At 42.5% G+C, this 26,901-nt stretch overlaps 2 protein-coding genes across 5 annotated transcripts in view; one reads left to right on the forward strand and one right to left on the reverse strand.

The window, feature by feature from the left end:
- The window catches only part of kiaa0825 (KIAA0825 ortholog), a 447,094-nt gene extending 441,109 nt beyond the window's left edge, over positions 1-5,985 (reverse strand). For all 4 annotated transcript variants that reach the window (XM_060836740.1, XM_060836733.1, XM_060836749.1 and 1 more), the window contains exon 1: positions 5,904-5,985. The gene's annotated coding sequence lies outside the window, so the exon portion shown is untranslated. The remainder of the gene's footprint in view (positions 1-5,903) is intronic.
- A 48-nt stretch (positions 5,986-6,033) lies between these two features.
- slf1 (SMC5-SMC6 complex localization factor 1) overlaps positions 6,034-26,901 on the forward strand; it is a 73,083-nt gene continuing 52,215 nt past the window's right edge. Inside the window, exons 1-2 of the mRNA XM_060836761.1 lie at positions 6,034-6,072; positions 14,264-14,377. Of these exons, the coding sequence (XP_060692744.1) occupies positions 14,264-14,377 (114 nt within the window). The 5' untranslated portion in view covers positions 6,034-6,072. The remainder of the gene's footprint in view (positions 6,073-14,263; positions 14,378-26,901) is intronic.

Genomic DNA, 26,901 nt, shown 5'->3' on the forward strand with positions numbered 1-26,901 from the left:
ACCTCAGTATCTCACTCTACCAAAAACCCAAGGATAAACTTACAAAGCAGCACTTCTCTAGCTTCCACCCTAAATATAACTTGAAAAAATGGTGCCTGACAACAAACTTGCTCTCAATGCAGGCAAAACCAAGGAACTCATTATTGACTTTTACTCATGCCCCCTTACACATTAACAGCACAAGAGGTGGACCGCGTGGAGAGTGTCAAGCTCCTGGGAATGGTCATCCACAACAAGCTTTCTTGGACTCATGTGGACACACCGGTTACAAAGGCCCAACAACACCCCTTCTTCCTCAGGCAACTGAGAAAATTAGGCATGATGGCAAATACCCTTGCCAACATTTATAGGTGCACCATGGAGAGAATTCTGTCTGAATGCACCACTACCTGGCATGGCAACTGTACCATTCAAAATTGGAGACAGTTACTGAGAGAGGTGAACTCAGCCAGGCCAATCATAAAGGCCAACCTCCCATCTATAGAATCCATCTACCAGACCCGCTGTCAATGAAAGGCCGCCAGCATTCTCAAAGATCCATCCCATCCTGGCAATGTTTTTCTACAACCTCTACCATTGGGAAGAAGGTACAGAAGCCTGAACACATGCACCAGCCAGTTTCAAAATAGTTTCTTACAAATGCTACACGAAGGATAGAAAGGGAGGCAAGAGAGGAGGGGGAGTGGCATTTTTGATAAGGGATAGCATTACAGCTGTGCTGAGGGAGGACATTCCTGGAAATACAACCAAGGAAGTTAGTTGGGTGGAACTGAGAAGTAAGAAAGGGATGATCACCTTATTGGAATTGTATTATAGACCCCCTAATAGTCAGACGAAAATTGAGAAACAAACTTGTAAGGTGATCTCAGCTATCTGTAAAAATAATAGGGTAGTTATGGTAGGGGAATTTAACTTTCCAAACATAGACTGGGACTGCCATAGTGTTAAGAATTTAGATGGAGAGGAATTTCTTAAGTGTGTACAAGAACATTTTCTGATTCAGTATGTGGATGTACCTACTAGAGAATGTGTAAACCTTGACCTACTCTTGGGAAATAAGGCAGGGCAGGTGACTGAGGTGTCAGTGGGGGAGCACTTTGGGACCAGCGACTGTAATTCTATTAGATTTAAAATAGTGATGGAACAGGATGGACCAGATCTAAAAGTTGAAATTCAAAATTGGAGAAAGGCCAATTTTGACGGTATTAGGCAAGAACTTTCAAAAGCTGATTGGGGACAGATGTTCTCAGGTAAAGGGATGGCTAGAAGATGGGAAGCCTTCAGAAATGAGATAACGAGAAGCCAGAGAAAGTATATTCCTGTTAAGGTGAAAGGAAAGGCTGGTAGGTATATGGAATGCTGGATGACTAAAGAAATTGAAGGTTTGGTTAAAAAAAAAGAAGGAAGCATATGTAAGTTATAGACAGGATAGATCAAGTGAATCCTTAGAAGTGTATAAAGGAAGAAGGAGTATACTTACGAGGGAAATGAAGAGGGCAAAAAGGGGACATGAGATAGCTTTGGCAAATAGAATTAAGGAGAATCCAAAGAGTTTTTACAAATACATTAAGAACAAAAGAGTAACTAGAGAGAGAATAGGGCCCCTCAAAGATCAGCAAGGCAACCTTTGTATGGAGCCGCAGAAAATGGAGGAAATACTAAACGAGTATTTTGCATCTATATTTACTGTGAAAAAGCTTATGGAAGATATAGATTGTAGGGAAATCGATGGTGACATCTTGCAAACTGTCCAGATTACAGAGGAGGGTGTGATGGATGTCTTGAAACGGGTAAAGGTGGATAAATCCCTAGGACCTGATCAGGTGTACCGTAGAACTCTGTGGGAAGCTAGAGAAGTGATTGTTGGGCCTCTTGCTGAGATATTTGTATCAGCGATAGTCACGGGTGAGGTGCTGGAGGACTGGAGGTTGGCTAACATGGTGCCACTGTTTAAGAAGGGTGGTAAGGACAAGCCAGGGAACTATAGACCAGTGAGCCTGACCTCTGTTGTGTGTAAGTTGTTGGAGAGAATCCTGAGGGACAGGATGCACATGTATTCGGAAAGGCAAGGACTGATTAGGGATCATCAACATGGCTTTATACATGGGAAATCATGTCTCACAAACTTGATTAAGTTTTTTGAAGAAGTAACAAAGAAGATTGATGAGAGCAGAGAGGTAGATGTGATCTATATGGACTTCAGTAAGGCGTTCGACAAGTTTCCTCATAGGAGACTGATTAGCAAGATTAGATCTCATGGAATAAAGGGAGAATTAGCCATTTGGTTACACAACTGGCTCAAAGGTAGAAGACAGAGGTTGGTGGTGGAGAGTTGTTTTTCAGACTGGAGGCCTGTGACCAGTGAAGTGCCACAAGGATCAGTGTTAGGTCCTCTACTTTTTGTCATTTAGATAAATGATTTGGATGCGAGCATAAGAGATACAGTTAGTAAGTTTGCAGAATGCACCAAAGTTGGGGTGTAGTGGACAGCGAAGAGGGTTACCTCAGATCACAGCAGGATCTTGACTGATGGACCAATGGGCTGAGAAGTGGCAGATGGAGGTTAATTCAGATAAATGCAAGATGCTGCATTTTGGGAAAGCAAATCTTAGCAGGGCTTATCCTCTTCATGGTAAGGTCCGAGGGAGTGTTGCTGAACAAAGAGACCTTGAAGTGCAGGTTTGTAGCTCATTGAAAGTGGAGTTGCAGGTAGATAGGATAGTGAAGAAGGCGTTTGGTATGCTTTCTTTTATTAGTCAGAGTATTGAGTACACGAGTTGGGAGGTCATGTTGCAGCTGTACAGGATATTGGATGGGCCACTGTTGGAAGATTGCGTGCAATTCTGGTCTCCTTCTTTTCGGAAAGATGTTGTGAAACTTGAAAGGGTTCAGAAAAGATTTACAAGGATGTTGCCAGGGTTGGATGATTTGAGCTATAGCGAGAGGTTAAATAGGCTGCGGCTGTTTGCCCAGGAGTGTCGGAGGCTGAGGGGTGGCCTTATAGAGGTTTATAAAATCATGAGGGGCATGGATAGGATAAAAAGACAGTCTTTCCTTCCGGTGGGGGAGTCCAGAACTAGAGGGCATAGTTTTAGGGTGAGAGGGGAAAGATATAAAAGAGACCTAAGAGCCAGCTTTTTCACTCAGAGGGTGGTACATGTATGGAATGAGCTGCGAGAGGAAGTGGTGGAGGCTAGTACAATTGCAACATTTAAAAGGCATTTGGATGGGTATATAAATTGGAAGGGTTTGGAGGGATACGGGCTAGGAGCTGGCAGGCGGGACTAGATTGGATTGGAATATCTGGGTGGCATGGACAAGTTGGACCGAAGGGTCTGTTTCCGTGCTGTACATCTCTATGACTCTAAGTCTCAACTATTCTGTGATATGACTGATCGTCTGTTTGCTATTATTTTGTCAAATAATTTTCCACTAAGCAGTACTTTACACAACGTGGCTTTTAATTCTTTTAATCAGAATTTATGTTCACAGGCACAAACAAATCTGCCTGCATTGAAGTTTCATAAGCTGCTGAGCATGACCATTAGTCAGTAGATAGCTTTTCGTTTAGCAGGAAATTGTACCAGGGATTTATGCCAATAACTACATCTATTTCATGTAATTTAATTGTTTTGAAGACTTTTTCCAAGTCAGTCAATCAAAACCCAGTTGTTTTTTTCAAAACAAGTGACAGTCAAAAAGGAATATTGAGCCAAGTCAATGACTTTCAATGTAGCATAGAGAAATAAGATGATATAAAAACAAATACAATTGAATAGCCATTGAAGTAAAAACAAATATGCTGATTCAATTTAATTTCAAAATAACATTTTGTGGAAATTGCAAATTTTGGAATTTCGTATTCAAATCAAATCATTCCTGCCCTTAACAAGTGTGATCATTCCACAGCATGAGATGCAGCTAAAAAGTCAATAACTTAATTATTTTGACAAATCATTCACACACAACTTTGTTGCCCATTCTTGAATCAGTACCCTGAAGTTTACAGTAAACGCCCCACTTCTATTTCTGAATGAAAAATAAGCATTGACTCAACCGATAAATAGAATGTTAAATGACAAAACTAATAAATTTATCACTCCGATTTTGTAACATCACAGTTACCTCCATTCTGACGCAAATTCTTTTCAAAAACAACTCAACTTAGCCTGTTTCCTCATCCTTTCCTATTACCCTGCTATTTTCCCTTTTAAGGTGTTGTTGTATTATGTCTCACAGCATAGTGTACTTTTAAGAGATAAAATGATACATTATGACAGCATCACTGAATCACTGCATGTAATTTTTCCATCTTGTGCCACTTGAAGGATGACATACTAATAGAAGGGTGCAAATGATTTGAACCAATGAGGACAATATTTGTACATACCAGCAACTGTAATAAACATCCATCAAATCATTCAATATTACATATCACATCTAGTTCTTATATTGCAGGAGATCCAACAAACCCATCAGGTGTATATACCCCACTAGATGCAAAAGCCCACAAGACAATGGCAAATCAAGATGCTGATCCAATTCCTTTTTGAAAGCACAATTGAATTTGCTGCCATCACACTTTTAAGAAGTGAAAGGTACCATTCACGCACTATATACAGAAGTCTTCCAAAATTACTATTGATTCTATTGTCAATATTAAGAAGAAAGTGTTGAAAATACATCAAGGTAGATAAGTCCCCAGGGCCTTATGGGATTTACCTCAGGAGCTTGATGGGCCTTTGACAGAAATCTTTGTGTCCGGAGTTTTGCAGCAAAAGATTATTGCCCGCAACAGTGGAATGAAGGAAATAAGATGAACCTATAGCCAGAAATGGACGTGAGTGGAAAATTTAGAAGTTTTAAATTCAACTGCAGTTGAAGGAAGGAAGGGAGGGTGAGATCTGAACACAAGCAAAGAGAATTTTAGAAACCAGGTACAAACACAGAAAATGCAAGAGTAGGTCCAGAAGCATCTGTGGAGAGAAATAATTCTGAAAAAGTCATGTTAAACTTGAAACATTAACTATTTCTCTCCACAGATGCTGAGTTTCTCCCACATTGTGTTTGTTTCATATTTTCAGCATCTTAAATATTTTGTTTTTAATTTTAAAAGAAAAGGTGTTGCTGAAAGTAAATCGAATGCAGAACCAACTACATGGGATTTGCTGCTGAGTTAGGATTTGGGAAATAGAGTTTTGGATGAGCTCATGTTTACATCAGCTAGAAAGGGGAATGTTGGAATGAACAAACTTGCATCCAATGTCATGATAATGATTTCAGCAGAAGCTTAATTTTGAACAGCAAAATTCAACTGTCAATCGAGAGTATTGTTTCAGTTTGTTCTATCGTGTTCAAAGCTTAGGGAAACCTAGATAATCCTAAAAACAAACATAACGCAAATTGCGAACAGGGAGCAACGACCTTGCGTTGGGTATTAGGTAATAAAACAGACCAAATGCCAAAATAAATGGTCACCTCCGCCGTTGAAAAATAATCCAGCTTTGTTTGTAAATAACAAAAGACCACATGCACTATTTGTCCATTCGTAGGTCTGATTTGTTTCGTAAAGATTATCACAGCAACAGCCAAAACATCGCCACGCAGCTTGTCAAATAAAAGCAAAATACTGCGGATGCTGAAAATCGGACACAAACACAGAGAATCAAGAACAGTCATGTTGGACTCGAAACGTTAACTCCATTTCTCTCTCCACAAATGCTACTCAACCTGCTGAGTTTCTCCATCATTCTCCGTTTGTGCTGCAACTGACGCTCAGTAAAGCGAAACAGCACCAACCCTTGGAGGGTCTCGTTAATGCTACGCAATAAACTATCATAAAGAGAAGTGAAAATAAAATGGTAGACATTCTTTGAATTTACAATATGGATTTTCTTGCTTACATGTGATGGTGTAGCGTTCCCCCAGATTCCTACCTCTCCAGTTAGCCGGCCTGTTTACAAACCTATCGCCCGGAGACGTACAAGATAGCGTCACTGCCAGACGCTGGACAACACGTGACCGGGCTGTACTACCCACAGAGCCGAGGCGGGGGGAACGAGTGCGTTGGAGGTAAGTATTAAAAACAAGACCAATGGAAAGTATAAATGCCTCAAATCATTCGTACTTACTGGGGTTAGTTGCAATTTAAGAGTGTATTCTGTTTTATTCTCAAAATCTTGTATGAGTGAATTTGTTATCGATATGTAAAGTAGTCGAGACGACAGGAATTGTTGGCGGTTTCGCTCGGAACAGCCAGTTTAAATCTGCGCGCGAGGTCATGTTCCTGAGCGCGTTCCTGCAGCGTCAGTCGTTCATTCACTCCCTCATTTCCAATGATCAGTGCAGCTTGTTCTCTACGTGGGTTCGAGAAGTTCAGGTAACCGGTTTTCGATGTGAACGTGTGAGGGGCTTATACCTGTTGCTTGTAAACATAGAGATAACGTTGCCCAGAGTTTTGTAGATTTCTTCCGCAAATATTCAGTTAGCTTAGAATTTATTTTCTTTTAAATTTTCTGCAGTTTAAGGCAAGGGGAGTATGCTTCCTTTCTTGCTTCGCCAAATTCCTCGGTGACGGGCTCCATCCATCTCCTTAACAAATATGAGAAGTTTAAGGAGATTGTAAGCTTGGTGCCTCATTTGTCCCTGTGATGAGTTTCTGAACGCATCAGTGCTATCATGAACGGTCTTTTCCTACTTTGAACGTATTTACTTGACTGCCGCTGGCACAGTTCGTCTGAAACTGCCACCTGTGATTTTTCTGATCGCTTGACTCGACTGAAAGAACAGAACAGAAAAGATCAGAAAAACAACGATCCCTCAAACTATTTCGCCTCTGTATGATCATTCATGATCATCTGCTTTACCTCATTATTCCTGCCCGCTGTCGTTGATTCCCGAGTAGAGCAAAAAAAACGAGCCTTAAGTAAACTGATTTTTTTTAAAAATGTATCCGTAAACCCTGGAAAAACATGGTGTCAAAAGTTTCCACTCATCAGCGAAGATACATATGGACTAATGTGAAGTGTTGCATTTTAGTAAGACAACCTTGCACAATTAGTGGTATTATCAAGGGGAATGTTGTCGAACAGAGAAACCTGGGGGTGCTTGTACACAGTTCCTTGAAAGTGGCGTCACAGCAGCTTCTATAAGGGTGCTGAGTACAGGAGTTGGGACATTTGTTGTGACTTTACAAGACATTAGTAAGCGTACATTTGGAATACTACTTACAATTTAGTCACCCTGCTGTAGGACGGGTGTTACTAAACTGGAAAGGGTACATGAAACTCCGAGAGGAAGGATGTTGTGAAACTTGAAAGTGCTCAAAGATTTACAAGGATGTTGCCAGGATTGGGAAGAAGTGAGGACTGCAGATGCTGGAGATCAGAGTTGAAAACTGTGGTGCTTGAAAAGCGCAGCCACAACACAGCATCTGAGGAGAAAGACAAGTTGGTGTTTCAAGCAAAAAGTAACAAAGAGGATTGATGAGGGCAAAGCGGTGGACATGAACTATATGGACTTCAGTAAGGTGTTCGACAATGTTCCTCATAGGAGACTGGTCAGCAAAGTTAGATCTCATGGAATAAAAGGAGAACTAGCCATTTGGGTACAAAACTGGCTCAAAGGTAGTAAACAAAGGGTGGTGGTGGAGGGTTGTTTTTCACACCGGAGGCCTGTGACCAGTGGAGTGCCACAAGGATTAGTGCTGAGTCCTCAACTTTTCTTCACTTTATGTAAATGGTTTGGATGTGAATATAGGAAGTATATTTAGTAAGTTTGCAGCTGACACCAAAATTAGAGGCGGGGTGGACAGCAATTAACTCAATACAATGGGATCTTGATCAGATGGGCTAATGGGCCAAGGACTAGCAGATGGAATTTAATTTAGATAAATGTGAGGTGCTGAATTTTGGGAAAGCAAACATTAGCAGGACTTGTACACTTTAATAGTAAGGTCCTAGGAAGTGTTGCTGAACAAAGACCTTGGAGTGCAACTTCATAGCTCCTTGAAAGTGGAGTCGCAAGTAGGTATGCTAGTGAAGGTGTTTAGTATGCTTTCCTTGAATGGTCAGAGTATTGAATTTAGGAGTTGTGATGTCATGTTGCGGTTTACAGGATATTGCTTAGACCACTTTTGGAATATTGTGTGCAGTTCCGATCTCCCTCCTATCGGAAGGATATTATGAAACTTGAAAGGGTTCAGGAAAGATTTATAAGGATGTTTCCAGGGTTGGAGAATTTGAGCTATAAGAAGAGGTTGAATAGGTTGGGACTGTTTTCCCTCGAGTGTCAGAAGCTGAGGCGTGACCTTTTTGTAGAGGTTTATAATATCATGAGGGGCATGAATAGGGTAAACAGATGACAAGGTCATCTTCCTGGGTTGGGGAGTCCAGAAATAGCAGGCATAGGGTGAGGGGAAAAATATAAAAGGAACCTAAGGAGCAACCATTTTATGCAGAGGGTGGTGTATGGATGGAATGAGCTGCTAGAGGAAGTGGTAGAGGCTGATACAATTGCAACATTTAAAAGGAATCTGGATAAATAAGGGTTTAGAGGGATATGGGTCAAGTGCTGGCAAAGTTAGAATATTTAGTTGGCACAGATGAGTTGGACTGAAGGGTCTGTTTCCATGCTGCACGTTTCTGACTCTATAACTCAAATATTTACGTGGATGTTACCAAGGCTGGAAGGTTGGAGTTGTAAGGAGAGGCTGAAACATTCCTCCTTGGAGTGTAAGAGGCTGAGGAGGTAACCTTTAGAGGATTATAAAATCATAAGGAGCATACCTTAGGTGAAGTCTTTTTTTTCCCAAGGTTGAGGAGTGCAAGACTAGAATGCACAAGTCTGCGGTGAGATGGGAAGTATTTAAAAGGAACCTGAAAGGCAGCAAGCTATCAGGAAGTGGAAGAAGAGAGTATAATTGCAACATTTTAAAAGACACTTGAAAAATTACACGAATAGCAAAACCTTTGAGAGAGATGGGCCAACTGCTGGCAAATGGGACAAGTTTAGTTTGGGAAACCTGGTCGACATAGACAAGTTGGGCCAAAGGATCTGTTTCCATGCTGTATTACTCTAAGACATCACTGAAATCTTCACCTCCGTCCTAAATAGTTGAGCTCCCTTATCCTGATATTATGCCTCTGCCAGGTGCAATAATTATTGATGTGTATCCTATTCACCCTGTTTTTTGGGGATCTTGAATCTTTCAATAAAATTACTTTAATATTTTGTAAATGCTCGAAGTATGGTCCCAATTTACTCGACTTCTCACTATTGGATGACTCATTTTGTTCCATGCAGTAAACAAAGATGAAAGTAAAAGCATGGAGCTGCTCTCTCATTGATTTTTTTTTTAGCCTGAAAATCCTGAGCCTATAGTGAGGGCAGAGATTGAGAAGGAGAGCCCTTCATGATGATCTCATCCACACTGTTGGCAACTGCTTTGCAAACTGGCTATCCAACCAACTGAGGTAACTGACTCTTGACTGAACAAGTTAACTTTAATGTCAGAGTTGAGACTGTGGTACTGGAAAAGCACAGCAGGTCAGGTGGAGGGGGGAATGAGACAGCCACCACTGATGAAGGAAGTCAAGAAATGTACCAAAGGAAAAGAGAGCCTATAAAGTGGCAAAGAGCACTAGGGAATCAGAAGATTAGGAAGAATACAAAAACAAACGGAATAACAAGAGATATGGAAGGACAGGATCAAATATGAAGGTAGGCTAGCCAGTTCTACTAGAAATGATAGTAAAAATTTCTTTCAATACATAAGAAACAAACGAGAGGCAAAGATAGACATTGGGCCACTCTAAATTGATGCAGATAGGCTAGTACTAGGAGACAAGGAAATAGCTGAAGAACTTTGCATCAGTCTTCACAGTGGATGACAAGTAATATTGCAACAATTAAGGAAAGTCTGGTGAGAGTTGAGTATGGTAGCCATTACAAAAGACAAAGTGCCAGAAAAGTTGCAAGGTCTAAAATTTGATGAATCCCCTGGCCCTGATGGCCTCCATCCTAGAGTTCTGAAAGAGGTGGCTGAGGAAATAGTGGAGGCATTCGTTGTGATCTTTCAAAAGTCACAGGAGTCAGGGAAAATCCCGGAAGATTGGAAAACTACTGTTGTAACTCTTTGTTCAAGAAAGGATCAGGACAGAAGATGGAAAATTATAGGCCGATTAGCCGAACCTCGGTTGTTGGTAAAATTGGTAGAATCCATCACTTAAGGATGAGATTTCTAAATTCTTGGAAGTGCAAGTTCGGATTAGAACAAGTCACCATGGATTTAGTAGTGGGAGGTCATGTCTGATGAACCTGATTAGAATTGTTTGATGAGGGAACAAGTAGGTTAGACCATGGAAACCCAGTAGATGTTATCCACCTAGATTTCCAAAAGGCCTTTGATAAGGTGCCTCATGGGAGGCTGCTGAGTAAGGTGAGGGCCTGTGGTGATGGAGGTAAGCTACTGGCACGGATTGAGGATTGGCTGTCTGACAGAAGGCAGAGTTGGGATTTTAAAAAACGTCACCAGCTGCCATTTTGAAAGAACAAGTGGTGTCTCACAGGGTTCAGTGTTGGGGCCGTAGTTGTTCACTTCATATATTTAACGATCTGGATGAAGGGACTGGTGACATTCTGGCAAAGTTTGATGATAAGAAGTTAGGTGGACAGGCAAGTAGTACTGAAGTGGGGAGGCTGCAGAAGATGCAGACAGTTTAGGAGAGTGGTTCTGGAAATGGCTGAAATTCAACGTGAGCAAATGCAAGGTCTTGCACTTTAGAAAATAGTCCATGCCTGTGTTATTTTTTTCCAAAGTGCAAAGGGATCTGGGAGTGCTAGTCCAAGATTCTCAAAAGGTTAACTTGCTGGTTGTGATTAAGAAAGCGAATGTAATGTTGTCACTTATCTTGAGGGTTGGAATAAAAAAAAACAGCAATGTGCTTCTGAGACTTTGTAGAGTTCTAGTTTGGACCCATTTAAAATACTGTGTCCAATATTGGGCCCACTCCTCAAAGGACACACTGGAGTTGTCCAGTGGAGATTAACACAGATGATCCTTGGAATCGTAGGCCTAACATACGATGAATGGCTGAGGATCCTGGGATTGTATTCATTCGAGTTTAGATGGTTGAGGGGAGATCTAATAGAAACTTACTAGGTAATGTATGGCTTAGAAAGGGTGGACGCTGGGAATTTGTTTACGTTAGGCGAGAAGAGTAGGACCCATGGACACTCTCTTGGAGTTAGAGAGGGTCATTTTTGAACAGAAAAGAGACATTTCTTCAGCCAGAGAATAGTGGACCTATGGAATTCATTGCCATTGAGTGCAGTGGAGACTGAACACTAAACATCTTCAAGGCAGAGATTGATAAATGTTTGATCTCACAAGGAATTAAGGGCTACTAGGAGAGTGCGAGTAAGTGGAGTTGAAAAACCTGTCAGCCATGATTAAATGGTGGAGTGGACACAATGGGCCGAATGGCCTTACTTTCCACTATTATGATTGAAGGATCAGTGCTGGGTCCACTACTTTTCGTCACTTATATAAATGATTTGGATCTGAGCTTAAGAGGTATAGTAAGTTTGCAGATGACACCAAAATTGGAGGTGTAGTGGACAGCGAAGAAGGTTACCTCCCGATTACAACAGGATCCTGATCAGATGGGCCCATGGGCTGAGGAGTGGTAGATGGAGTTTAATTAGATAAATGTGAGGTGCTGTATTTTGGAAAAGCAAATCAGAGCAGGACTTGTGCACTTTAATGGTGCAACTCATCCACACTGACTAGATATCCCAACCTAATTTAGTCCCATTGCCAGCACTTGCCCATATCCCTCCAAACTCCTCATTCGTATATCTATCTAAATGCCTTTTAAACATTGCAATTGTACCAACCTCCATCACTTTTATTTGACAGCTCATTTCATGCACTCACCATCTTCTGCTTGCAAATGTTGCCCCTCCGGTCCATTTTTGTATCCTTTACACACGCGCGCACACACCTCTAGTTCTGGACTCGCCAGAGAAAGATTTGGTCTGTCTGTTGCCCCTATCCATGCCCCTCATGACTTTATAAACCTCTAAGGTCACCCCTCTGCCTCCATTCCAGGAAAACCGCCCCAGTCTATTCAGCTTCACCCTTTTGCTCAAATCCTCCAACCCTGGCAACATCCTTGTAAATCTTTTCTGAGCCTCCAAGTTTCACAATATCCTTCCGATAGGGAGACTGGAATTGCACACAATATTCCAAATGTGGGCGAACCAACATCCTGTGCAGTTGCAACATGACCCCCCCCCCCCCCCCAACTCCTGTACTCCATACTCTGACCAATAAAGGAAAGCATACCAAACACCTTCACTATCCTATCTACCTGCACTCTACTTTCAAGGAACTATGAACCTGCACTCCAAGGTCTCTTTATTCAGCAACACTCCCTAGGACTTATATATTTAAGTCCTGCTCTGATTTGCTTTTTCAAAATGCAGCACCTTGCACTTATCTAAATTAAACTTCATCTCGGTTTTGGCCCATTAGCCCATCTGATCAAGATCCCGTTGTATTGAGGTAATTTTCTTCACTGTCCACCCCACCTCCAATTTTGGTGTCATCTGCAAACTTACTATGTTCACATCCAAATCACTTATATAAATGATGAAAAGTAGTGGATCCAGCATAGATCCTTGTGGCACTCCACTGGTCATAGGTTTCTAGTCTTGAGAAGTAATCCTCCTCCACCACCACCCTCTGTCTTCTACCTTTGTGCAAGTTCTGTATTCAAATGGCTAGTTCTCCCTATATTCCATGAGATCTAATCTTGCTAGCCAATCTCTCTTGGGGAACCTTGTCGAACGCCTTATTGAAGTCCATTTAGATCACATCTACTGCTGTGCTCTCAACAATCCTGTTATTTCTTCTTCAAAAAACTTAATCAAGTTCATGAGGCATGATTTCCCACATTCAAAGCCATGTTCGCTATCCCTAATCAGTCAGTGCCTTCCCAAATACTTGTAAATCCTGTCTCTCAGGATTTCCTCCAAGAACTTGCCCATCACTGAGCTCATGCTCACCCGTCTATAATTTCCTACTTTGTCCTTACTACCTCTCTTAAATACTGGCACCACATTAGTGAACCTCGAGTCTTCTGGCACCCCTCGCGTGACTGTCGATGGTACCAATATCTCAGCAAGGGACCCAGCAATCACTTCCCTGGCTTCCCACAAAGTTCTCGCGTACACCTTATCAGATCTTGGGGATTTATCCATCTCTATGCATTTCAAGACATCCAGCACCACCACCTCTGAACAAGTAAATTTTAGGAATTATCTACCATGAGAACTTCAGCAATGATGTTTTGGAGTTGAGATGATTGACCTCCAACAACCCCAACGGCCTTCCCTTGTGTTAACAAAACACTTTTCCCCAAAATTCCCATTGACTTCAGTTTTCCTAAGGTTCTTTGATACGATACTCTGTTGTCTGCTGCGTTGAAATCAGGAGCAGTCACTCTTAGACAAAAAAGAGCTGAAATGCAGATGCAAGCTATGTTTGAAGCTGTAATGAGACTGGGAGGCAAAACCCAAATTGATCATCAGTCAGCAGGTTATTGTTAAGTAGGTGCTTCTCAGTGGCACTGTCAATGACCCCTTCTATCACTTGCTGATTATTTACCTTCAATAATTAACTGGGTACGATTTGACCCCTTCCTTGTGCATTGGACATAAGTGGGCAGTTTCCCATATTGTTCAATAGATGGCTGAGTTGTACCTGTATCGGAAGAATCTTGACTAGGAGTGAGCTAGTTCTGGAGCATTGACAATAGTTTAAGGCTATGCCCACAGCCTTTGCGGTATCAAATGCCTTCAGCATTTCTCAATCATGTGGAATTGGTTGAAGGTTAGAATCTGTGTTGCAGGGGACTTCTGAAAGACCATCCACTTGGTACTTCTGGCCGAAAACTAATTAAAAATGTTTTATCCTGTTTCTCCCCAACCTCCCAATATTTTTAAGGATCAGGATATCTGTGGAACCTCTACCTGCTTATTATTTCATTGTCTACCACAATTTACAACTGAATGCGGTGAGCTTAAATCTGGTCCCTAGTTCTGAAATTGCTCCTAAAAATTTCCGATTTGTGCAAAACCAGAGCAGTCGGATTTTCAGTACGTTTAAATTATTTTAATATGTTCCTCTCCAACCTGACACATTTGCATTAAAAATAAATGTGAGCTTGTCATTACTAATTATACTTTTCTTGCACAGATGGCTGGGCTACCACAGAATCCTATTATACAGTTAACTGGTTTCAAACATTTTGAGAAAAGGGCCCTTGTTGAATTGCTTAGTCAACTTGACTGCATTTACTTTTGTGAGCAGGTAAGTCTGAAGTGATGAGAGAAAATGGCATTGGAAGCGTGTTTTTAGCTGATTTTAGTTTTTTCTTCGTCACGTGGTTTTGTTCTTTCTTTTCTACACCTTAGCTATTTTGAGCCAACTGAAACTATCTACACACCATCCATGTTTAATATTCAGCTTATGAAAGTCGTTTATTCAAATCACTTGGTCCTTGTGTTTCAAAAGTCTTCAAATCTGATTAATTTCTTTGATTGCAACATTTGAAGTTTAAGCAATTTGTGCACACTGGAGTTCCACATGTACAAATTAAGTGGACAATTAATTAATTTATTCTTAATACTTACTGAGGAAAGTTGAGAGCAATTGGAAAATCTCTTTGAATAGACCAGCGAACCATTCTTACATTGAGCTAGTGCCCCTCTACTGATTGTCAATGCCTCATAACTGGATATCTCCAATGCAGTTTTTCCTTAGCTTTGCATGATGTGTTAACCTCGATCGTGTGCTACTACCCTACAATAGGGAATAACCTCTCAAATGTCGAGCTAATGAGTTAGTGTTAATTAAGCAGAGCAAACATTTGGAGAAGTTAGAGTAGATTATAGACACAGCTATAATGGTATGTGTTTTTGAAAGAGTTGTGAATAGTGGCGCTAAATGATTTTTTTTTCTTCTTGAAACTGTTTCATAACATTTTGAGCAAGTTAACTAGATAGGTTATTACACGCCTCTGGAACAGATGGAACTTGAACCCGGGCCTCTTTATTCAAAAGTACAGATACTATCACTGCACTACAAGAGTCTTATTTCCTTTTCTGAGGATGTGGGCACCACTAGGTATTTAGACCATGAGCTATAGGAGCAGAAGTGAGCCATTCTGGCAATCAAGTCCATCCTGCCATTTGATTAGATCATGGCTAAGCTGAGACACCTCAACTCCACTTTCCTACCTTATCCCCTTATAACTTGTGATTCACTCACTGACTTAAAAATCTGTCTATCTTAGCCTTGAGTATATTTAACGATTCAGCCTCAACAATCCTCTATGCTTATTTGCTACTCCTTGTCTATGTGCCCTTGAACTGGCTTGCGAGGGCCATTTCAGAAAGCATTTGGGAGTCAACTGCATTGCTGAGAGTTTGCAATCACTTGTAGGCCAAACCGGGTAAGGACAGCAATTTTATTCCCTAAAGGACACTGGTTAACTGGACTTGTGCGTCAGTTGATTGTAGTTGTCATAGTCCCTGTTACTCAATCTAATTTTATATTCTTTTAAATTCCACCAGTTGCCCAAGTTTTAATCTGGCCATTTGGTTAGGAGTTCGCTATTCTATACTACTGTTCTACTGTGTCTATTAATGCTGCAATAGTGAAAGTGTAAAACTATGGAGAATGGATTTTAATTCAGGAAAGCGTAATATCATCTTTTAACACAGATTGGATAGATCAGGGTTTTTTCTAAATATTGAAGTTGTGGAGGTCCAAAGAGACTTGAAGACCATGAACAAAGATTATTGACATTAAGAGTAGATACAGAAAATATGCACAAAAGGTAATGGTACTTTTGACCTTTTTGTATCAAGGGAATGGTCATGATGCATCAATAATGCAAAATCCTCACTGCACCACATTTTAGTAAGTATACTGGTTTGGTGACAGTGCAGTGTGTATTTACCAATATGATGCCTGGGCTAAGGACTAAATTATGTGGGAAGATTACAAAAAACTAAGGTTATATTCACAAGAATTTATGTTTAAGTTTAAGGGATGATTTTAATTGAACTTTTCAAGTCTTAAGGGTGAAAGATATGGGAAGCTTAGGACCAAAGGACGTCGTCAAATGTGAGCCAGGCCTTTCGGGATCGAAGTTCTGTAACCCCACAAAGGATAACAGAAGCTCAAAGCGCTGTCTGTCTCGCGCGCTCGCGCTGTCTGTCTCGCGCGCTCGCGCTGTCTGTCTCGCGCGCTCGCGCTGTCTGTCTCGCGCGCTCGCGCTGTCTGTCTCGCGCGCTCGCGCTGTCTGTCTCGCGCGCTCGCGCTGTCTGTCTCGCGCGCTCGCGCTGTCTGTCTCGCGCGCTCGCGCTGTCTGTCTCGCGCGCTCGCGCTGTCTGTCTCGCGCGCTCGCGCTGTCTGTCTCGCGCGCTCGCGCTGTCTGTCTCGCGCGCTCGCGCTGTCTGTCTCGCGCGCTCGCGCTGTCTGTCTCGCGCGCTCGCGCTGTCTGTCTCGCGCGCTCGCGCTGTCTGTCTCTTTAAGTGGCAATCGATATTGGGTTATTAACTTAGATTTGAAGATTGGTTCACAAAAATCGACAAAAGATATTTAGAGCAAGATTTTACAGGAATGATGTTGAGAAACACTTTTAGATGCAAAGGATTGAAGAAGTTTGGAACTCAATGCACGAGGTATTCCATTTCAAATTGGAGATTGGTAAATTTCTATTAACAAAAAGGTATTAAAAGAAGTGTGGGTCAAAGGCAGGTATTTGACAGCCTTATGGGGGAGGATGGTGGCATAGTGATAATGTCCTTGCACTATTATATTTCAATTTAAAATAATTTTGTGTGGTTTCTTGCATCAGAAGGGCATATTTCTATAGAATTCAAATAGAATTCTCACCGATGCTAACTTTTTAATATGATTTTATGATGTTTGTTTATTTAGTCTATATTCATTAAGTCCATTCAATGTATAAATTTGGATAATTCTCAGAATATTTCATTTTTTTTGCCTTTTGGTTTCCTTGTTGAATGCTGGTATTCAAGAAGAATTTTTTTTTTGAAATGAGAATGGACTTTGTTGTAGCTGCTTACTGATTTTATAGCTTCATAGCAAAATGTTTGACTTTTAGTACTGTTTCATAATTAATGTGATAGAACATTTGGTCAATTCAATCTTGTGTGAGCAGAAACCAAAGTGGTAACATTTGTTACTTAAAATAGTTAACAATTGAAGTAACTAATAAAGAGACTTAAATTGAGTACATGTCTGATTTAGTGATAACTGTTCATATGCATCAATATTGGAACAGATTTACCACTGGCTAGACAGTCATAATTCCAGCATAGATTGCTGTTGTGCTTGGAGACCCTGCAGAGTGCCCACCATAGCAGACTCTGAAGGAATTGCCTGGGAAACTGAATTTTCATTTGGACAATTTCATTATGACTGGAATGCTACAAAAACTTTCATAAATTTTGGAGAATTTGGACAGTTGCAATGAAATTAGGTAAAATGATTATTCAGAAAGTGTCCAGCTTCCCACCTTCCCACCCATGCCCAAGCTCACCTCCAATGCAGAGAAAATACTGGGTGCCAAAATTAGCAGTGTGCACAAATATGTAAATAATTGAGTCAGTTGAACTTATTAAAAAGCTCAATTGATGTCAGTAATGCCTTGCCAGGTCATAAAATGGATTGCAATGGCAGGCAGGGAGGAGTGTGTTGCCTGTGCTTTTTAATTTCCTGCATTTTAAGTGTAGGAAGGAGGAAGCTCCATCACCCCTGAAGATAGCCTCACTTCCTTCCTTTTTTTTTGATCAAAAAAATCCTCCACTCCCTACTTGCCACTGTCCCTCCCCAACTGATATCCCTCACTGATTGGAGTCCAGAGATGCATTGGGGCCTTTAACCTGAAACTGTTTGCAAACTGCCAGTGTCCACAAAGATGTTTGGAGTTGACAATAAATTAGATTAGCCACAAGCTCCAGAAGATGGAACTTGCACCCAGTGAAGGGCAGAAGCCCTGTTTTTCTACTAACTTATCCTGGATACGGAAGACTTGGTCAGAGTCTGTCATTTGGAGGACTGAGAAACTACCTTTATTGGAATACAAAAATTCTTATGGGACTTGACAAGGTCTTGTGGGAGAGTCTTGGACCAGAGGGTGGGATCTCAGACTAATAATGAGACCAGAAGGAATTTTTTCCTCTGAAGGTAGTGAATCTTTTTCCTGCAGAATGCTGTCCAAGCTGGACAATTAAGTATATTCAAGGCTGAGGTAGTCAGATCTTCAGTCAGTAAAGGAATAGAGTTGTAGGGTAAAGGCAGAAAAGTGGAGTTAAGGATTATCAATCAGATCAGCCTTGGCCTCATTTGAGTCTGCTCTGCCATTCAGTCGGCTGACTGGCTTACATCTGTTTCTACATCTTTATGCTATGTCAACTGGCTGTTATCTTTCCTTCCAAGTCAAAAATCACGTGACACTGGTTATAATCCAACACATTTATTTGAAACTGGAAGCTTTTGGAGCACCTTCTCTTTCCTCAGGGAGCTAGTGAGAGCGAATACGTCAGACACAGAATTTATATTCAAGATCAAGGGCCATACAGCTTATGCGAATGTATTGAACAAATCTAGATGGCTCTTAAGTCTCTAATCAGTTAGAATGAATGTGCAGGTTTTGAAAGATGAATATGTAAACCCCTTCTTGAAGACAACTTCAGACTTTATCAGAATAAATGTGACACCTTAGGTCAGCCAATGTACTTTTGAAACAGGGCCCCGCATCCAGTCTTTGGAAATAAAGCCAGTCTGGATCCAGGATGAGATACAAAGTAGGAATTTGTAACATGTGGCATTGACTCCCTCATAACTTGTGATTTTTGAACAAAATAGAATGTTTCCGCAAATGCAATTTCACCCCATAGACTTGTGTGCGTGAGTATGAAGGCAAGAGAGAGTGTGTGTGAGAGAGAGTATATCTGTGCCCATGAGTATGTATATAGTGTGGTGGGTCACCTAGTGTTGACATGAACTCAAGATCCTGGTTGAGGCCATCCTCATGGGTTTGAAATTTGGCTATCAGCCTCTATTTGGCTACTCTGCATTGTTACATGTCCCAAAGTCCATCTTGAAGGGCATTCAGAGGCTGAACGTCCTTGACCGCTGAAGTGTTCCCCAACTGGGAGGGAACATTACTGTCTGGTGATTGTTGTGAGGTGTCCATTCCTCTGCTGGCATAGCATCTGCTTGGTTTCGCCAATATACCATGCCCCGGGCATCCTTCCCTGCAGCGTATGAGAAAATGTTAGCCAAGTCACATGCGTACCTGGTATGCACGTGGTGGATGGTGTCCCCATGTGTAATGGTAGTGTCCTTGTCTACTTTTTGACATGTCTTGCAGTGGTTGCCATGACAGTGTTGGGTGGTGTTGTGATCAATGTTGTCTTGAAGGCTGGGTAGTTCGTTGCAAGCAATTGCCTGCTAACGTTTGGTTGCTTGAAGGCAAGCAGTGGCAGCGTAGGAAAGACTGGAGAGGTGCTCATCATCACTGATAATGTGTTGAAGGCTGCAAAGAACATGGCATATTCTCTCCGCTCTGGGGAAGTACTGCATAATGAAGAGTACCTACTGGTTGTATGCCGTATCTGTCTCCTTGGGAGGTCATGATGGTTTTTCTCAGTGACACGTCAAAACTGGCAATCGATAAGTTGAGCATCATAACTTATTGTTATGAGGATGACCCTCAATATCTTCAGATTTAATCATATTCCCCTTCATCCAAGCAGATCCTATGTATGTATGCATAGTGCTTGTCTGTAGGGGCTAGCTGTTTTAACATGTTTAGGGTAGAAGCTTGAGGTGCAGCATTGTGAGGCTATCTATGAGCTTACGATAGAGTAAGGTTCTAAAGTGTCCATTGATGGAGATGGATGTGTCCAAGAATGAGATTGATTCTAAAGAGCAGTCCATGTTAAGTCTGGTGGCATGGAACTTGTTTATATCACTGCGTAGTTGTTTCAGTGATTTCTCACCAAGGGTCCAGAGCAAGAAAATGTCATTAATGTATATGGAGTAAAGCATTGGTCAGAAACCCTGTGCAGCAAAGAAGCCTTGTTCGAAGTTGAAATATGCATGAAGATGTTGGCACATTAGGCTTCAAGTTTGGTCCCATGGTTGTTCCATGTATCTGGGTAAAGAACTGGTTGTCGAAGGTGAAGATGTAGTGATCAAGGATGATGCACATGAATTGTAGGACGGTGCCTGGAGTTCGGCAGTTGATATTGAGTACGGAGGCTGTTGCAGCAATACCGTCATAATGGAGGATGCTAGTGTAGAATGTCGAAACATTCATTTGTGATGAGGAATGTTCCTGGTTTGACTGGTCCGTGGGTGCTCAGTTTCTGTAGGAAATGTGTAGTGTCACAACAGAAACTGGAGGTTCCCTGTACAATGGGTTTCAAGATGTCCTCGACATAGCTGGAGACGTTCTCTCCTAGAGTCCCATTGCCTGATATGTGATGTCCAGGTATGTTGGCTTTGTGTATCTTCAGCAGGCAATAGAAGTCCCCTATGCAAATATGTAGGATGAGAGCGTGTATGGTGCTCTCGATCAAAGTTCGCGATCAGTCTGCTGAGTTCACAGGTATCTTAGAACATTGAACATAGAAAAATACAGCACAGCACAGGCCCTTCGGCCCTCGATGTTGTGCCGACCGAAGCCTACCTAACCTACACTAGCCCAATAACCTCCATATGCTTATCCAATGCCCGCTTAAATGACCATAAAGAGGGAGAGTCCACCACTGCTCCTGGCAGGGCATTCCATGAACACTCAACCCGCTGAGTAAAGAATCTACCCCTAACATCTGTCCTATACCTACCACCCCTTAATTTAAAGCTGTGTCCCCTGGTAACAGCTGACTCCATTGGCGGAAAAAGGTTCTCACTGTCAACCCTATCTAAACCCCTAATCATCTTGTACACCTCTAAATCTCCCCTAAACCTTCTTTTCTCCAATAAGAACAGCCCCAAGCGCCTCACCCTTTCCTCATACGATCTTCCTACCATGCCAGGCAACATCCTGGTAAACCTCCTTTGCACTCGTTCCAATGCCTCCCCATCCTTCCTATAGTATGGCGACCAAAACTGCACACAATACTCCAGATGAGGCCGCACCAGAGTCTTATACAACTGCAACATGACCTCAGGACTCTGGAACTCAATTCCTCTACCAATAAAGCCCAGTACACCATATGCCTTCTTCACAGCACTATTTACCTGGGTGGCAACTTAGAGATCTGTGAACATGGACACCAAGATCCCTCTGCTCATCCACACTACCAAGTAGCCTACCATTAGCCCAGTAATCCATCTTCTTGTTACTACTACCAAAGTGAATGACTTCACACTTACCTACATTGAACTCCATTTGCCACCTTTCTGCCCAGCTCTGCAACTTATCTATATCCCGCTGTAACCTGCCACACCCTTCTTCGCTGTCCACAACTCCACCGACTTTCGTGTCATCCGCAAACTTGCTCACCCAGCCTTCAAGCCCCTCCTCTAGGTCATTTATAAAAATGACAAACAGCAATCTTCCCAAAACAGATCCTTGTGGAACACCGCTAGTAACTGCACTCCAAAATGAACCTATACTATCAACTACTACCCTCTGTCTCCTTCCAGCCAGCCAATTCCTAATCCAAACCTCTAATGCACCCTCAATGCCATACCTCCGTAGTTTTTGCATTAGCCTGCCATGGGGTACCTTATCGAACGCCTTGCTAAAATCCATATACACCACATCTACTGCTTTACCCTCGTCCGCTTCCTTGGTCACCTTCTCAAAGAACTCAATAAGGTTTGTGAGGCACAACCTGCCCTTCACAAAACTATGCTGACTATCCTTGATCACATTATTCCTATCCAGATGTTCATAAATCCTATCCCTTACAATTCTCTCTAAGACTTTGCCCACAACAGAAGTGAGACTCACTGGCCTATAGTTACTAGGGCTATCCCTACTCCCGTTCTTGAACAAGGGGACCACATTCGCTATCCTCCAGTCTTCTGGCACTATTCCTGTAGACAACGACGACATAAAAATCAAGGCCAATGGCTCCGCTATCTCCTCCCTAGCTTCCCAGAGGATCCTAGGATAAATGCCATCAGGCCCAGAGGACTTATCTATTTTCATCCTTTCCAGTATTCCCCAGACCTCTTCCCTACATACCTCAAGGCCATCCATTCTAATCACTTGTGATTCAATATTCACATCGGCAACAATGTCCTGTTCCTGAGTGAATACTGCCGAAAAGTATTGATTTTAGTGTCTCTCCAATCTCCTCCGCCTCCACGCACAACTTCCCACTACTATCCTTGACTGGACCGATACCTATCCTAGTCATTCTTTTATTCCTGACATACCTATAGAAAGCCTTTGGGTTTTCCCTAATCCTACCAACTAAGGACTTTTCATGTCCCCTTCTCACTGCTCTTAGCTCTCTTTAGATCCTTCCTGGCTACCTTATAACTCTCAATCGCCCCAACTGAACCTTCACGCCCCATCTTTACATAGGCTGCCCTCTTCCCTTTCACAAGGGATTCCAATTCCTTATTAAACCACAGCTCCCTCACAAGATCCTTTCCTCCCTGCCTGACTGGTACATACTTATCAAGGAGACCCATTAGCTGTTCCTTGAACAATCTCCACATATCATTTGTGTTCTTCCCTTGAAGCCTATTTTTCCAATCCACACCTCCTAAGTCATGCCTCACCGCATCATAATTTCCCTGCCCCAGCTATAACTCTTGCCCTGCAGTGCACACTTATCCCTCTCCATCACTAGAGTAAAAGTCACCAAGTTGTGGTCACTGTCCCCGTGGTGCTCACCTACGTCCAAGTCTAACACCTGGCCTGGTTCATTACCTAGAACCAAATCCAGTATAGCCTCGCCTCTTGTTGGCCTGTCTACATATTGTGTCAGGAAACCCTCCTGCACACATTGGACAAACACCGACCCATCTAATGAACTCTAGCTATAGCTTTCCCAGTCAATATCTGGGAAGTTAAAGTCCCCCATAACAACCACCCTGCTACTTTCACTCTTCTCCTGAATCATCCTCGCAATACTTTCCTCTACTTCTCTCTGACTATTAGGAGGCCTGTAGAAAACCCCTAACAGGGTGACCTCACCTTTCCTATTTCTAACCTCAGCCCAAACTACCTCAGATGGCAAGTCTTCCTCCATCGTCCTTTCCACTGCTGTAATACTATCTTTGACAAGCAATGTCACACCTCCCCCTCTTTTACCCCCATCTCTGACTTCCTAAAACATTTAAACCCTGGAACCTGCAACAGCCATTCCTGTCCCTGTTCTACCCACGTCTCTGTAATGGCCACAACATCGAAGTCCCAGGTACCAACCCACGCTGCAAGTTCGCCTACCTTATTTCTTAGACTTCTGGCATTGAAGTATGCACACTTCAAGCCACCTTCCTGTTTACAGGCACCCTCTTTCGAGATCGATGCCATGTTCCTAACCTCCCTACACTCCAGGTCCTGTACTCTAAAGCTACAGTCCAGGTTCCCATGCCCCTGCAGAGTTAGTTTAAACCCTCCCAAAGAGCACTAGCAAACCTCCCCCCCCCCCCCCCCCCCCCCCCCCCCCCCCCCCCCAAAAGGATACTGGTGCCCCTCAGGTTCAGGTGTAGACCATCCTGTTTATAGAGGTCCCACCTTCCCCAGAAAGAACCCCAGTTATCCAGAAACCGGAATCCATCCCTCCTGCACCATCCCTGTAGCCACACATTTAACTGTTCTCTCTCCCTATTCCTCGACTCTCTATCACGTGGCACGGGTAACAAACCAGAGACGGCAACTCTGTTCGTTTTAGCTCTGAGCTTCCAACCTAGCTCCCTGAAAGCCTGCCTAACATCCTCACCCCTCTTCCTACCTATGTCGTTGGTGCCAACGTGGACTACGATCTGGGGCTGCTCCCCCTCCCCCTTTAAGGACCCGGAAAACACGATCAGAGACATCACGTACCCTTGCACCTGGGAGGCAACATACCAATTGTGAGTCTCTTGCCCCCGCAAAACCGCCTATCTGTGCCCCTCACTATTGAGTCCCCAATAACTATCGCTCTACCTTTCTCCACCCTTCCCTTCTGAGCAACAGGGACAGGCTCCGTGCCAGAGGCCTGAACCTTGTTGCTTACCCCTGGTAAGTCATCTCCACCCCCCCCATCCCCCATCCCCCGTCCCCACAAGTATCCAAAACGGTATACTTGCTCTTGAGGGGAATGACCGCAGGGGGTCCCTGCACTGGCTGCTTCCTCCCACTCCCCCTCACTGTCACCCATCTCTCTCTAACTTTCGGAGTAACTACTTCCCTAAAGCTCTGATCTATGACCGCCTCTGCCTCCCGAATGATCCGCAGTTCATCCAACTCCAGCTCTAGTTCCCTAACACAATTCTTGGAGGAGCTGGAGATGGGTGCACTTCTTGCAAGTGTAATCAGCAGGGACGCTAATGGCTTCCCTCACCTCATACATGTTGCAAGAGGAACATTGCCCTGCCTTCGCTGCCATCCCTCTAAAAGGTAAACTTTAAAACTAGATCTAAAGAAACAAACCAGCAAAATGCAGCACTTACCTGCTTACCACAACAGGTCTTATTATTAGGTTAGAGGAGGAGGGCGGGTGGGAGGCTCTACCCCTGTAGTGCCTCGGGTTCCTCGCCTGCGCACTTTTATAAGAAAAAAAAAACCTTCCCAGGTAAGCTAGCGCGACACCAGCTTCGGAGTCTGCTAGGCGCTTAAAAAAACTTTAAATTTTAGCAGTTTTAAAAAAAACAACTGGACTATACCGCAACTTTAAAAAATCTGACTTTCTTTGGTCAGATCAGCAGGTAGTTGCCTGTAGGGTTCCAGGTTGTTCAGTTGTCAGAATACATTTTCACAGTAGTCCATTGTACGTCATAGGACGTTGGCTACTTGTTGGACACCGATTTTATCAGAAGATCAATGTATTCTCTAAAGCTCCTTGAGCAAGCAGTGGAACCCCTGAAAACTTGTGGTTTCAAATAAATCTGTTAGACTATAACTTGGTGTTGTGATTTTTGACTGTCCCCTAGTCCAGCGCCAGCATTTCCACATCATGGCTTTCCTTCTAAGAGCATGGAGGAGGCCAAATACTGTCTGCTCCATAAATTCTGCCTTGCAGTGAGCTGATTTGAACTAATGCTAATATTTAAACAAACTGAAAATGCTGGAAATAGTTATTTTCCTTTCTTCCTGTTGTTGGATCATATTCAATAATGACCAAGACTGGTGACTGGTGGTGATAGTTTTTTTTTAATTGAACATCTGCAGTAGCGCAGTTTGAGATTGCATTCTGGGAAAGAAAATCTTAGCAGGACTTATACACTTAATGGTAAGGTCCTAGGGAGTGTTGCTGAACAAAGAGACCTTGGAGTGCTGGTTCATAGCTCCTTGAAAGTGGAGTTGTAGGTAGATAGGATAGTGAAGAAGGTGTTTGGTATGCTTTCCTTTATTGGTCAGAGTATTGAGTACAGGAGTTGGGAGGTCATGTTGTGGCTGTACAGGACATTGGTTAGGCCACTGTTGGAATGTTGCATGCAGTTCTTGTCTCCTTCCTATCTGAAAGATGTTGTGAAACTTGAAAGGGTTCTGAAAAGATATACAAGGATGTTGCCAGGGTTGGAGGCTGGGGCTGTTTTCCCTGGAGTGTCCGAGGCTGAGGGGTGACCTTTTATAGAGGTTTACAAAATTGCAGAGCATGGATAGGATAAGTAGACAAAGTCTTTTCCCTGGGGTCGGGGAGTCCAGAACTAGAGGGTGTGAGGGGAAAGATATAAAAGAGACCTAAGGGGCAACTTTTTTCACAGAGGGTGTATGGAATGTGGTGGAGGCTGGTACAATTGCAACATTTAAGAGGCATTTGGATGGGTATATGAATAGGAAGGGTTTGGAGAGATATGGGCAGGATGCTGGCAGGTGGGACAAGATTGAGTTGGGATATCTGGGCAGCATGGATGGGTTGGACCGAAGGGTCTGTTTCCATGTAATTCATCTCTGACTCTATGGTGATGGAATCCAAAGTACAGTTTTACAGTAGGCTCTTTTATACATGAATATTTTCGCACTATGGTGGCACATACTTTTGTACAATAGATACAACTTTGCACAACTTCTGTCCTGGTGAAGGTGATAGTTTTAAATACTTGCTAAATGTTAGCTGTTACTCTTATTCAGATTAGGATGTCAGTCCAGTCTGAGCTTGCATAATTGAGATGTTAGTCCTTTTGTCTTTTGAAGTTAGGTTGGTATTTTTACTAACATTACTATGTGATCTGAATAAGTGAAAAATTATATGTACACGAAATAAAAGTATAGAGGATATTAAACTGATCTGCAGCTAGGACATAAGGTTTCATTTACTATTGCCAGTTTTGATTGTTCTTGCACATTATTCATGCAGGTTTCCAGAAGCACTGTTTTGATAGTAAGTTTCATAAAATGGGTAGGGCCCTAATTAATATGTTAATAAGAAATATAAAGTATAACCTCGATTATCTGAACAAGAACTCAAGGACCCAATGTTTGTTTGGGTAAACTGTTATCCGAACATTCAATTATCCAAGCAAAGTGCTCCCTGCCCAAGTCTTTCAGATAATCAAGGTTGCCCTTTTATATTAGTGAAGGAAACTGTTCTGTAATGTTTTCGGGTCTCTCGAGACAGTTAATCTTCCCATAGTTTTGAGTAAGTTATGGAGACATGCTGGGTAGATGGCAATATTTT

The sequence above is a fragment of the Hemiscyllium ocellatum genome, chromosome 2, assembly GCF_020745735.1.
Source record: "Hemiscyllium ocellatum isolate sHemOce1 chromosome 2, sHemOce1.pat.X.cur, whole genome shotgun sequence".
In the NCBI taxonomy this organism is placed as follows: Eukaryota; Metazoa; Chordata; class Chondrichthyes; order Orectolobiformes; family Hemiscylliidae; genus Hemiscyllium; species Hemiscyllium ocellatum.